This window comes from Nanorana parkeri, unplaced genomic scaffold (genome assembly GCF_000935625.1).
Source record: "Nanorana parkeri isolate BGI_ZX_2015 unplaced genomic scaffold, ASM93562v1 scaffold17, whole genome shotgun sequence".
Classification (NCBI taxonomy): domain Eukaryota; kingdom Metazoa; phylum Chordata; class Amphibia; order Anura; family Dicroglossidae; genus Nanorana; species Nanorana parkeri.
Window position 1 is genome coordinate 3,136,102 of NW_017306285.1, and position 12,901 is coordinate 3,149,002.

Sequence of the window (12,901 nt, forward strand, 5' to 3'; positions counted from 1 at the left end):
AGTTCCTGGGTCTGTACACCTGCTGTGCCCATTATGAGGAGCTCCCACCATCCCTGTGCTGAGTTCCTGGGTCTGTACACCTGCTGTGCCCATTATGAGGAGCTCCCACCATCCCTGTGCTGAGTTCCTGGGTCTGTACACCTGCTGTGCCCATTATGAGGAGCTCCCACCATCCCTGTGCTGAGTTCCTGGGTCTGTACACCTGCTGTGCCCATTATGAGGAGCTCCCACCATCCCTGTGCTGAGTTCCTGGGTCTGTACACCTGCTGTGCCCATTATGAGGAGCTCCCACCATCCCTGTGCTGAGTTCCTGGGTCTGTACACCTGCTGTGCCCATTATGAGGAGCTCCCACCATCCCTGTGCTGAGTTCCTGGGTCTGTACACCTGCTGTGCCCATTATGAGGAGCTCCCACCATCCCTGTGCTGAGTTCCTGGGTCTGTACACCTGCTGTGCCCATTATGAGGAGCTCCCACCATCCCTGTGCTGAGTTCCTGGGTCTGTACACCTGCTGTGCCCATTATGAGGAGCTCCCACCATCCCTGTGCTGAGTTCCTGGGTCTGTACACCTGCTGTGCCCATTATGAGGAGCTCCCACCATCCCTGTGCTGAGTTCCTGGGTCTGTACACCTGCTGTGCCCATTATGAGGAGCTCCCACCATCCCTGTGCTGAGTTCCTGGGTCTGTACACCTGCTGTGCCCATTATGAGGAGCTCCCACCATCCCTGTGCTGAGTTCCTGGGTCTGTACACCTGCTGTGCCCATTATGAGGAGCTCCCACCATCCCTGTGCTGAGTTCCTGGGTCTGTACACCTGCTGTGCCCATTATGAGGAGCTCCCACCATCCCTGTGCTGAGTTCCTGGGTCTGTACACCTGCTGTGCCCATTATGAGGAGCTCCCACCATCCCTGTGCTGAGTTCCTGGGTCTGTACACCTGCTGTGCCCATTATGAGGAGCTCCCACCATCCCTGTGCTGAGTTCCTGGGTCTGTACACCTGCTGTGCCCATTATGAGGAGCTCCCACCATCCCTGTGCTGAGTTCCTGGGTCTGTACACCTGCTGTGCCCATTATGAGGAGCTCCCACCATCCCTGTGCTGAGTTCCTGGGTCTGTACACCTGCTGTGCCCATTATGAGGAGCTCCCACCATCCCTGTGCTGAGTTCCTGGGTCTGTACACCTGCTGTGCCCATTATGAGGAGCTCCCACCATCCCTGTGCTGAGTTCCTGGGTCTGTACACCTGCTGTGCCCATTATGAGGAGCTCCCACCATCCCTGTGCTGAGTTCCTGGGTCTGTACACCTGCTGTGCCCATTATGAGGAGCTCCCACCATCCCTGTGCTGAGTTCCTGGGTCTGTACACCTGCTGTGCCCATTATGAGGAGCTCCCACCATCCCTGTGCTGAGTTCCTGGGTCTGTACACCTGCTGTGCCCATTATGAGGAGCTCCCACCACCACCATTTTGGCCGGGAGATCTCCTCATTGCAGCATAAAGTAAGGCCGGGGGCTGAGTTGGCTCACCAGGTATCATTTTCGGGTGATCTGCCCCTTGCATACAAATCCCCAGAACGCTGAGATCAGTGCGGAGTCCTCCGGGTACTTGGGAATGATGAACATTGTAACATTTATGAGGAGGGAGGGAGACGGCAGAAACTGTTACTTTGGTTCCTTCGTGGAATTCACAAACATCCGAAATCCAGCAGTTTGTAACTATGTGACATTGTGGGGTAAGAAGGTCAGTTCAGTAATGCGGTCATAGTGTGTGTGTGTGTATACTGTGTGTGTGTGTGTGTGTATATATATCCACCTGTCCCTTTAATCTAGAAGGGATCGTCTGATGACCTGGGATGGCCGGGAGGCGGAGTCATAGTCATTGGAATCTCCACATACAAGTTTCTCCCCACATTGGCTTTATATGTTTGCGTTGCACAACACTTTCCTCCGGGCCCGCGGCTGTATTACCAGCGAGCAGCTTTCACTAACCGCTGACTTCTCTTTGTGCCTCCTACAGAACAGAGAACTCTGAGGCCTGCAGGGCATCCTGGGAGCAGACCGACTCCACTGTGATCATTGGGGATGAGCGGCCACACGCGGGAGGCAACAATTGGCACCTCTCCGGATGCTTTCTGGGGCTAGCATGCATTTTCCTCAATGTTTCTGACATGATTAGGACGTTGTGTTGGCATTTCTTTAGCGGAGTTGTGCTTTAACTCTTAGGCTCCTCCTGGAGGGCACTTAACGTTCCGGTGCAGGCGATCGCACTGTGGGCAGGGGGGTATATTAACGCCCCCTCCCGCCCCACAACGCAGCCTGGCACCCCTCACCCGAGGGTTCCCTGAGATTTAGGGATGATGCTGATGGTTGAGGGATACATTTAGAAGGTAGGTTTAGGTTATGGTTGGCCTGTGACTCAAAGGAAGTAGGGGGGGTGGGTTAACCAGGTAAACAGCACTTTCAGAAGAAGTGTGGAATGGCTGTGTCCCCGCTGGGGACTGTGGTGTCTCTTGCTGGGCCCTACATTAGTACAGGACTCAGTTGTGAAGTAGGAGCCAGGAGGAGACCACTGGTGGGCGCCGCCATCTTGGATGTGATGTAGGCAGCCCCAGCAGACTCAGAACTGTCACTCAAGTGGCATGCTATAGTCTTCTCCTTCACTCCTCTCCTGGCAGCTACCTAAAAGATTATGTAGGGAGGTAAAGGGAGGGGTGAAGGAGCTGGGGCAGCACAGACAATAATTAGATTACTCTTATAGGATGAAAGGGCTATAACGCGGGACTGGGCTAGGGAATCGATTCTTCCTGAACGAGTCCAGAGGTATGTAGAATATTTGATTTTCCTGCCAGGTGTTGTAGCCGGTGACACGGTGCGTGTAAAGCAGGTAAACAGGTGGACTTTCATAGAGAGAATTTCTCGGCCCGGAAAGAGCGGCGAGTGGAGACGTTTACTGACCTATTTGTATGGAAGTTCACAGCTCTTCCTCCCTCTATATTGATGATTCGGTCCTCCCTCAGATCTTTATACATATCATTGACTTGAACTTCCTTCCAATTTCCTGCCGGAACTCACTTATACGTTTCATTTTTTGTTCAAAGTCTATTAGAGGGGAATACGGACTTCAGCAGGGGCGCTGAACAAAATCAAGGAGGTCCGGTGAGTCCAAATCTTATGTGCCCTCAATACCCCCTCTCATTAATTGTCCCCATCGGAGTGCCCCTTACATGAATTGTCCCCATCAGAGTGCCCCTTACATCATTGTCCCCATCAGAGTGCCCCTTACATCATTGTCCCCATCAGAGTGCCCCTTACATTAATTGTCCCCACATACCTTGTGTACCAGAAGGCAGAGGGAGGTGGAGGAGGCCTGCACTGCACCCAATGACTGCAGAGGAGGGGGGAGGTACACAAGGTTATGGCTGGCAGTGGAAGCACCAGGCGGCACTATTGGCTGGACATAACCCTGCGCAGGCGGAGCAACCTTCAGGTGAGGACAGAAGAAGGTAAAATTGCCATTATTTCAATCAAATCCTTATTTCCCCTTTTTCCTCCTTTGGTGATTCTTTGAAGCCACTTCCTGTCCTCATGCACTCCAGCGATGGTTGTATGACATTTCTCAGGGCAGGTTTCCCAACGGTGACAACATTGAAACGTCCCTGTGTTAAAACGCCCACTTGTCTCCATCAAAAGCGGATGCGACAGGGTGACAACAATTGTGAGAACAGGAAGTGACTGAACAAGGACCCTCGTGGCAGGATCACCAGGGATTATTTGAATCAAAGCTGCAGATTTAAAGATGTTGAAAATAACATTTTAACAAGACATCCCCATGTTACAGCTTCTACGAGATGCACATCACCATTCACGCCTTGTTTTATCATTTCACATATTTCCAGCGACCGGCTGGGCTGAGATGCCGGATTTCCTGCAGCCACCTTCGGGTGTATTTATAAACAATTCACAGAGATATTCACCTTGTGAAACTGCATGCGGTGTGAATGAGGGCAGAAATGATGTTTTCTGTCCAGGTCGAATGTCGATCATTCATAAGATTACAATGAAGGAGGAAATACCACATGATGGCCACTAGATGGAGCCGAAGATCATAGGAAATACTTATATGCTCCTCAGCGCCATCTAGTGGCCATTATGTGGAATTGTTTTGGACCTGGAAACAAAATATACTAACCTGTTTTTTCCCCATGCACACAGAACAAATGTACATGGAGTTTTGTAGGATGAAGGGCTCTGTGAATTTTCTTTATAAATACACTTCTTTGTGTTTTGCTTTTTTATATACCAGGGGCCTGTTTTTGAAAAAAAAATTAAAGGGGACCCAGAATTTCTCTAATAAAAGTGTAAAGTGATGATGTTTCCTGTTTTTATTCTATGCGCCGTGCTGAAGAAAACAAATTCCCGGGATCACCAGATCCTATACTCGGCACTGTGCAGTACCTGGGAGGCACACATCTGGGCACCAATGAGATCTGGGCTATATATGGGTAAATCCATGTATACTAAGGCAATCCTGTGACCCACAGTTAGCCAATAGGAGGCTTGCGCCCACTATTCGGGGTGGAGTTGCCCCGTGGTTGAGAAGGAACTTTACAATGTTGCAAGGATCCACCCCAGCTGGCTAATTGAGAACTGGCTGTGTGTGTGGCTGAGAGCCAAAGCCAACCGCATCTGCCCCTCTCCCTGATCTGTAGCTGGAGAAGAAGAGAGTGGAAGGGGGGACTAACCTTGCCCACCCCCTGCTGCAAGCAAAGACCGAGAGATGACTGATCAGCGGTCACTGAAACGCTCAGGTCTCGGTAGCTAGTGTGGGTCAGCTGCATTGACACTAAAGCATTGGGGTAACTAGGAATGTGTAATATTCAATTCACACCAAACTTCTCCTGACATTAAACCCTCAGATTTTTTAACATAAAACAATACTGTAATGTGCGCCTTACTGTAATCCAGGGTAGTTTCCCTTCTCTTTGCTGCTCTTCATTTTAAATCCGTATCTGTTCTCAAGCTGGGCAGAACTTCTGTTTTGCAGCAGACTGCCTTGTCTCAGGAATGGATACACGGTGTCTGTGTATAGGGTTGTAACCTGAGCCAGCACTACAGTAAGAGGCACTCAGCTGCAAAGGGAAGTTCTCCCCCAGCATGAGAAGACATGAGGATTTAAAAGGAAGAGCAGCAAAGAGAAGGGAAACAACCATGGATTACAGTAACGCACACATTACAGTATTGGTTTATGCAGGGGCGTATCTGCCGTGAGGCAAACAAGGCGTTTGCCTCGGGATGCAGATTCCGGCCGAGCGGCAGATGTACCGGCCCGCGGCCCGCTACTTTGTGGCCGGCAGCCAGCTCACAAGTCAGGGAGCTGCGGCTAGCACTATCTTCAGGCATGTCTGTAATATGAGATCTACCACCGAACTAGGTCTTATTTTCGGGGTAGGTCTTATATTACAGAAATCCCTGAAGATAGTGCTAGGTCTTACTTTCGGGGAAACACGGTATATATATAAGGTGGGCTTAGCAGCCTGAGACCCCACAGAGCCCACCAAAGATCCTGTAGAGACCACCGCAGAGCCCACATGAGATCACAGCCAGGTGGGGTAAATTTAGTGTATGGGGGGGTGCCCGAGTTTTGTCTTGCCTAGGGCAGCCCCAAACCTAAATACACCACTGGGTTTATGTTAAAAAATCTGAGGGTTTAATGCCACTTTAAGTCCCATCTTTGGGCTTTGCTGCCCCAGTGAGGCAGCACAATGTAAATGTAGCTGCTGCAGTGATTACAGACCATGGCCCGAAGAAGAGGAGAGGCCCACAGGCTAATGTGATGCCCGCACTTTACAGGCTTTTGGGGACCTGGGGCTGAGAAAGCAAAACATATATATGTAATAATAACAACAACAGGTCATATATGCAGCCAAATAAATACTGGAATTGTGTGACGCCTGACCGCAAATGGACGTAAGTTTGGCAAAAGAAATTAGTTATTGAACGAGAGATTGAAATACTGGGATGGGTTTACTGGTTCCTGTCCACATTTTCCCTCCAATATTTTTAATGACCACCAGCACACCAGTATCACCGCTATCAATGCACAAAATCCAAGAAACCTCCCTTCATAGCGGCTGTATTTATATAATCCTAATCCAAGGAGCTGGAACTGGGGTTAGAACCAGGAACTCCAACACCACAGCTATGACCATTCCACCTTACGGATCCCCTAAGCCAGCTCTAAAAATGAAAGGCTTGGCTCGTCGTCATCATCAACCTCTAATTTAAATTTTTAAGTCACTGATCACATTTCACTTCCTAAGTCCTGAATGACCAGACTGCTAGACAAAGGGCTAGTTGGCTCAGAGGTTTAGAAGCCGGCCTAAGGGCCCAGCAGAGATTTTGGAGTTGCCGGTTCAAATCTCAGTTTTACTTTTTGAATTTGTGCCGACTTATCACTCCTGAACTAGGAGAATGAACACATAAGTTGCTGAGCAGAGGCGAGTAGCTCAGTGGATAAGAGTGTTGACCCAGGGCGCCGTAGACCCGAGTTCAAATCCACACAAGTGCTGTAGACCCCCAAGGGCCAACCAATGAGAGCGCTGTAGACCCCCAGGGATGAGTACATGGAAGCACAGTAGACTCGAGCTTGGATCACTGAGTGAAAGCTTGGAGGCCATGGACAACCCACCAGTCTGCTCCAGTCCCAGGTCCCCACAGGCCTGTAACATGTGTGGCATCACAATAGAGTGTGGACTACCCCCTCTTCGGTCCATAGTCTGTGACATCACTGCAACATATATAAATACAAGGGGCTGTCTTACCGGGCCGGCCCATTCAAAATTTAGGGACTTAGGGTTTTTTTGGCTCACCCCAGATATAGATATAGAGATATAGATATAGAGATAGATATATATAGAGATAGATATATATATCCAGATCACCTCCCAGGTACTCTTCGGTCCATAGTCTGTGACATCACTGCAACATATATAAATACAAGGGGCTGTCTTACCGGGGCGGCCCATTCAAAATTTAGGGACTTAGGGTTTTTTTGGCTCACCCCAGATATAGATATAGAGATATAGATATAGAGATAGATATATATAGAGATAGATATATATATCCAGATCACCTCCCAGGTGCTGTGTAGTATCTGAACCCCCTGGTGGTGGGACAGAGTAGTGGGTTTGAAATATTTCCCACTACCCCGTTCCACCAGCAGGGGGCTCAGGTACTGCACAGCACCCAGGACACACAAAGCTTTCTCTCTACAGCACTCTTGTGGTATCGCACTCAGGAGGGTCTACAGCAACCCAACCCAACCTGTGTGCCGTCATCATCATCAACTCAACCCAACCTGTGGGTCTGAAATTGGAGGACAGCCCATCTGCTAAACATTCTGCCCACAACCCCATAAATTAATAAGAAGAGATAAGTCCCAGCTCATTATAAATATTGATGGCGGGAGGGATATTGAATCACCTGGTGCCAATCTTCATTAATCTGCCAATTATGCAAAATGGGAGGAGCACATCATGAATGGAACACATCAATGATGATTGTATGTACTAAGTCTTGATGTGTAAAGGGCTGACTGCTAAGTGTCTGAGTCACAGCTGATCCAAAGGAGGAAAAAATATTCTAAGTCCCACTTTTACTCACAATCAATTATCTTTTTTTATATATATATACTAAGTATATTTTCCTGATTTCCTACTTCCAGATGTTTAAAGGGCTGGCTGCTAAACCCCCCAACATCAGACCTTGGCTCTGGCGTAGGGGTTTGGCAGCCGGGCCCAGAAGTGATTTTGGAGTCGCAGGTTCGATTCCCGGTTCTTCTAAATTAAATTTATAAGAGTCGCTGATCACATTTCACTTCCTAAGTCCTGAATGACGGGCCTGCTAGACAAAGGGCCACCTGGCTCAGAGGTTTAGGCGCTCGTCTATGGCCCAGCAGATATTTTGGAGTCGCCGGTTCGAATCTCAGTTTTGCTTTCTGAATTTGTGCCGACTTATCACTCCTGAAATAGGAGAATGAACACATGAGTTGCTGAGCAGAGGCGAGTAGCTCAGTGGATAAGAGTGTTGACCCAGAGCGCCATAGACCTGAGTTCAAATCCACACAAGCGCTGCAGATCCCCAAGGGCCAATCAATGAGAGCGCTGCAGACCTCAAGTGCAAATCCATGAAAGTGCTGTAGGCCCCACAAGTGCGATACCACAAGAGTGCTGTAGACCCCCAGGAATGAGTACATGGAAGCACAGTAGAATCGAGCTCGAATTGCTGAGTGAAAGCTTGGAGGCCATGGACAACCCACCCGTCTGCTCCAGTCCCAGGCCCCCACAGGCCTGTAACATGTGTGGCATCACAATAGAGTGTGGACTACCCCCTCTTCGGTCCATAGTCTGTGACATCACTGCAACATATATAAATACAAGGGGCTGTCTTACCGGGGCTGCCCATTCAAAATTTAGGGACTTAGGGGTTTTTTTTTTGGCTCACCCCAGATATATATATATATCCAAGTCACCTCCCAGGTGCTGTGCAGTATCTGAACCCCCTGGTGGTGGGACAGAGTAGTGGGTTTGAAATATTTCCCACTACCCCATTCCACCAACAGGGGGCTCAGGTACTGCACAGCACCCAGGACTCATGAGGCTTTCCCTCTACAGCGCTCTTGTGGTATCGCACTCAGGAGGGTCTCCAGCACTTTCATTGAACGCTTTCATGTGTGGATTCGAACTCAGGTCTCCAGCAGACCAGTCAGAGCTCCTATCCTCTGAGCCACCGCCTCAGCTCAACCATTGAAGTGCTCGTTCTTCTATTTCAGGATTGGGAACCATTTGTACAATACAAAAAAATAATAATAAGTAAACTACTAAACCAGGTTCATGTGTAAGTACCCAGAGTTCTGAGTATCGCCCTCTGACCCATCTTCATACAAACAGGTTATTATAGAAACTCATAGAGCTCACACGTGAACTAGTTCTCTGGAGAGTCCATCTTGGGAGTTGATGACATTTCACCCAAACAGCGACATGCCAACTCCAAAAGTCTCTTACAGACAGAACTCTCCCAACAAAAGAAGTGAAATGATTAGCCGAGTAAAAATAACAATCACTGGCTGTAAGGCAGAACTCTAACCCACAAGGTACACCCCGCAGTTATACCTCATCACCACGACATGTCACCATTGAGGTGCTCGTTCTATCTCACAAAGACAAGGCTAGGACCAATTGGATAAGACCCCCAACAGATACCTCAGGCCTCAGTTCTCCTCTACACCCACCAGAGGACACTGGTCTCTGAGCCATCTCCACACAAGCACAGTCTAACAGGAAAGTACAAGACATTTCACCAGCAGGAGACACCACGGGGACTTAACCCCCAGCCAATGAAACTACAATAAGAGGAAGGCCAACACATCGAATACTTCCAGCCAAAGCAGCAACTATGACAAAGTTAGTATTTTATTTTGTCATAATAACTAGACAAAGGGTGTCAGTCTCTGAGCGATCTCCTCCACACTAGGACCCCCCCAATTGTCGGTCCCATCAAACCAGTAGAAGGCTACAAAGGGTTAAAGTGTGTTCTTCTATTTGAGAAGTGGGCAAAACTTACACAATAATAATTAAAAAAATGAACTGAAAAAGTTATCAATATATAAAAATAATACCATAAAGTCCGCCGATTCTGTTCCCTACATTATAGACAGATTCTATAATCGAATGAAATTGTTCTTCTCCAATTACGTTACAAGCAGATTAAAACCCAACCATGTAAATCTCATACAAGCTCATACATATGTAAATCCCAAAAGTTGTTTTTAATCTATTTAAATCTGCAGCTTCTTTAAAATATTACCTTGGTGATCCTGCCATGAAGGTCCTTGTTCAGACATTCTCCCAACTGAGTTCCTGCGCTGTCCCCCTGTCACATGCACCAGTGACATTACCTGTGGGTAGTTCTGCTTACACACATAGCGCAGGAATGGATTACCGCCATCACTACCAAGAAGCCGATGCATGGAAACCATGTGGATGAAGAAGGTTGGATGAGGTCATCAGCACTGAGAAGGGGAAATAAATAGCAAACCAAAGGATTAGCCCTCAGGTCTTCTGAGCATCAGTCAGAGCTTCCCTCAATGAAACCATGATCATTCTTCTATGAAAGACATACAAGAGACATAAATCAAATAAAAAAAGCCCCCTAGTGTCACATGACTCCGAGCTACCATCTCAAACACAATTCTCAGAAATAGGACACGGTTTCAGTTACCAGGGCCATGGTCACAGGCAACCAAAACACTCTTCTCCAGCAAGTCAAAAGGTACAAGAGACAAGGAGACATCATATTCAGCATGAGGAAAACCATGAATGGTGATACAATGACGAGGAGTCATTTCTGCACTTCCTGTAAAGTGAGGGGAGAACAGATTACACAAACTGCAATGAAAAATCAAGACGCAACCAAAGAAGATCCAGGACAGTTTACAAACGGAGCGTCATGGATAAACCTTATAATAAATGTTTATTTGTAAAATACAGAATCTGCTTAAAGAATTAAAAAGAAAATATATATATTTATATATAAAACCATTTATAAAAGGAAAAATCTTTAACATAAAATGTACCACAAATATAAAACTGAAAGAACTGCAGGCAAAAGGCAAAGTTTAAACACAAATGCTATTTAGTTGCGTCTCCTGTTGGTTTTACCCACCTGCGCCTCTACTACTACAATGACAGAAGTTGCAGAACATACTGAATAAAAGCAGATTACGTCATACAAAGTTTCTTTTGTGGCATCAATTATGTTGTGTTCACACTTGTGTGGTTCCCGGGCCATACGTGGACCTGGAAACAGACACACACAGGGAAAGGGTATTCTTTCACCCTTTGGCTTCTTACAGTATATCCAACAGGGACCTCTCTCGCCACAGTGCAATGCTTTGGCACAACCACATAGGAGTTCCAGGTGTTCTGACTCCAAAGAATTTCAGCTTACCCTGCTCATCTAGACTTTTCAAGTTCCTCTGCCCACCTAGGAGTTCCAATAGTTCTTGCTCAGCTAGGAGCTCAAGGTCCCCCTGCCCACTTAAAAGTTCCAGATGTTTATGCCTACCTAGGAGTTCCAGGTGTTCCTGGATTTTCAGTGGTCAAGGTAGCCCTGCCCACCTAAGAGTTCCAGATGTGCATGCCCACCTAGAACTTTCAAGTGTCTTCTTCCACCTAGAAATTTTCAGGTTTCCCCATCCACCTTGGAGTTCCAGGTGTCCCTGTCCACCTAGAAATCGCAGGTGTCCCTGTTCACCTAGGAATCGCAGGTGTCTCTGTTCACCTAGGAATCGCAGGTGTCTGTCCACCTAGGAATCGCAGGTGTCTCTGTTCACCTAGGAATCGCAGGTGTCTGTCCACCAAGGAGCCCCAGGTGTCCCTGTCCACCTAGGAGTCCCAGGTGTCCCTGTCCACCTAGGAGTCCCAGGTGTCCCTGTCCACCTAGGAGTCCCAGGTGTCCCTGTCCACCTAGGAGTCCCAGGTGTCCCTGTCCACCTAGGAGTCCCAGGTGTCCCTGTCCACCTAGGAGTCCCAGGTGTCCCTGTCCACCTAGGAGTCCCAGGTGTCCCTGTCCACCTAGGAGTCCCAGGTGTCCCTGTCCACCTAGGAGTCCCAGGTGTCCCTGTCCACCTAGGAGTCCCAGGTGTCCCTGTCCACCTAGGAGTCCCAGGTGTCCCTGTCCACCTAGGAGTCCCAGGTGTCCCTGTCCACCTAGGAGTCCCAGGTGTCCCTGTCCACCTAGGAGTCCCAGGTGTCCCTGTCCACCTAGGAGTCCCAGGTGTCCCTGTCCACCTAGGAGTCCCAGGTGTCCCTGTCCACCTAGGAGTCCCAGGTGTCCCTGTCCACCTAGGAGGTCCAGGTGTCCTCTCCTGCCTAGGAGGTCCAGGTGTCCCCGCCCAGTGTTTAATGCGTCTACACCCACCTAGGAGTTTCAGGTGATCTGCCCACCTAGTAGATTCAGGTGTCCTTGCTCAAGCTGCGGCGGACACAGACAAGATTTTCGGAGGGTTTCAGGCCAATGACTATATTATCTTCTTCCCTGCTAAAAGTAAAAAAAAGTCCCATAGATAATTATACTGAAAGATTTGAAAAGATGACGTTTAAAAATGATATCCAGACATGATATTAAACTAAAGTTCTTACCCAAGACCCATCCCCAGCCAAAACTCTTATTTTTGAGGTGAGGAAAGGATAGACACTATGCTGTGAATAACTATCGTGGAGAAACATGGGCTCACTTCCTGTCCTGGTGACAGTGAAGGAAGTGAGCAGCATTTTCCCCAACAGCCACCAATACAAATCCAACTGGGAATTGAACCCTTCCTAACTTAAAAGAGATTTGGGCGGAGTTGGGCTTTGCTTATACTGGTTCTGTTCTGCATCTGCACTGAATTATGATCAGAGAAAATGATGTCGGCAACTTCCTGAGTATGATCAGCACCTTCAGTTTATGAGGATCAGAGTTTTAACTACAGTACACAAAAGAAAATGGACAGTAAGTTCAACGCTCAGTGTAGTCTGCGGTCAGGATGGCCTACAGACTGCCGGCGCGGGTCTTGTGGGTGATTAGCGGTCCTCGTGCACAAATGGTCTGGAGTCCTTCTTGCTGTACCGGTGGCGCGGTATGGAGGTACAGTACATCATTGTAGCGGGTGCTGCCCCCTTGTGTCCATCTGAGGCTTCTGCAGCTTCTTCAGCTGGCTTTCCATCTCCCTCACCTAACAAGATGGAACATTGAACAAATATTTAAAAGGCAACGTCAGACCGACAGCTAAATACACAGTTGAGACGTGCTCAACAACAACAAAACACCCTTAAGGGAGGTAAACCTGTATTTCTGCTATTTGAAGT

General features: G+C 48.2%; 1 protein-coding gene across 1 annotated transcript in view; it reads right to left on the minus strand.

The window, feature by feature from the left end:
• Nucleotides 1-12,684: 12,684 nt before the first annotated feature.
• Nucleotides 12,685-12,901, minus strand: part of LOC108790035 (peroxidasin homolog) — a 36,171-nt gene continuing 35,954 nt past the window's right edge. Inside the window, exon 20 of the mRNA XM_018560212.1 lies at nucleotides 12,685-12,768. Within this exon, the coding sequence (XP_018415714.1) occupies nucleotides 12,691-12,768 (78 nt within the window). The 3' untranslated portion in view covers nucleotides 12,685-12,690. The remainder of the gene's footprint in view (nucleotides 12,769-12,901) is intronic.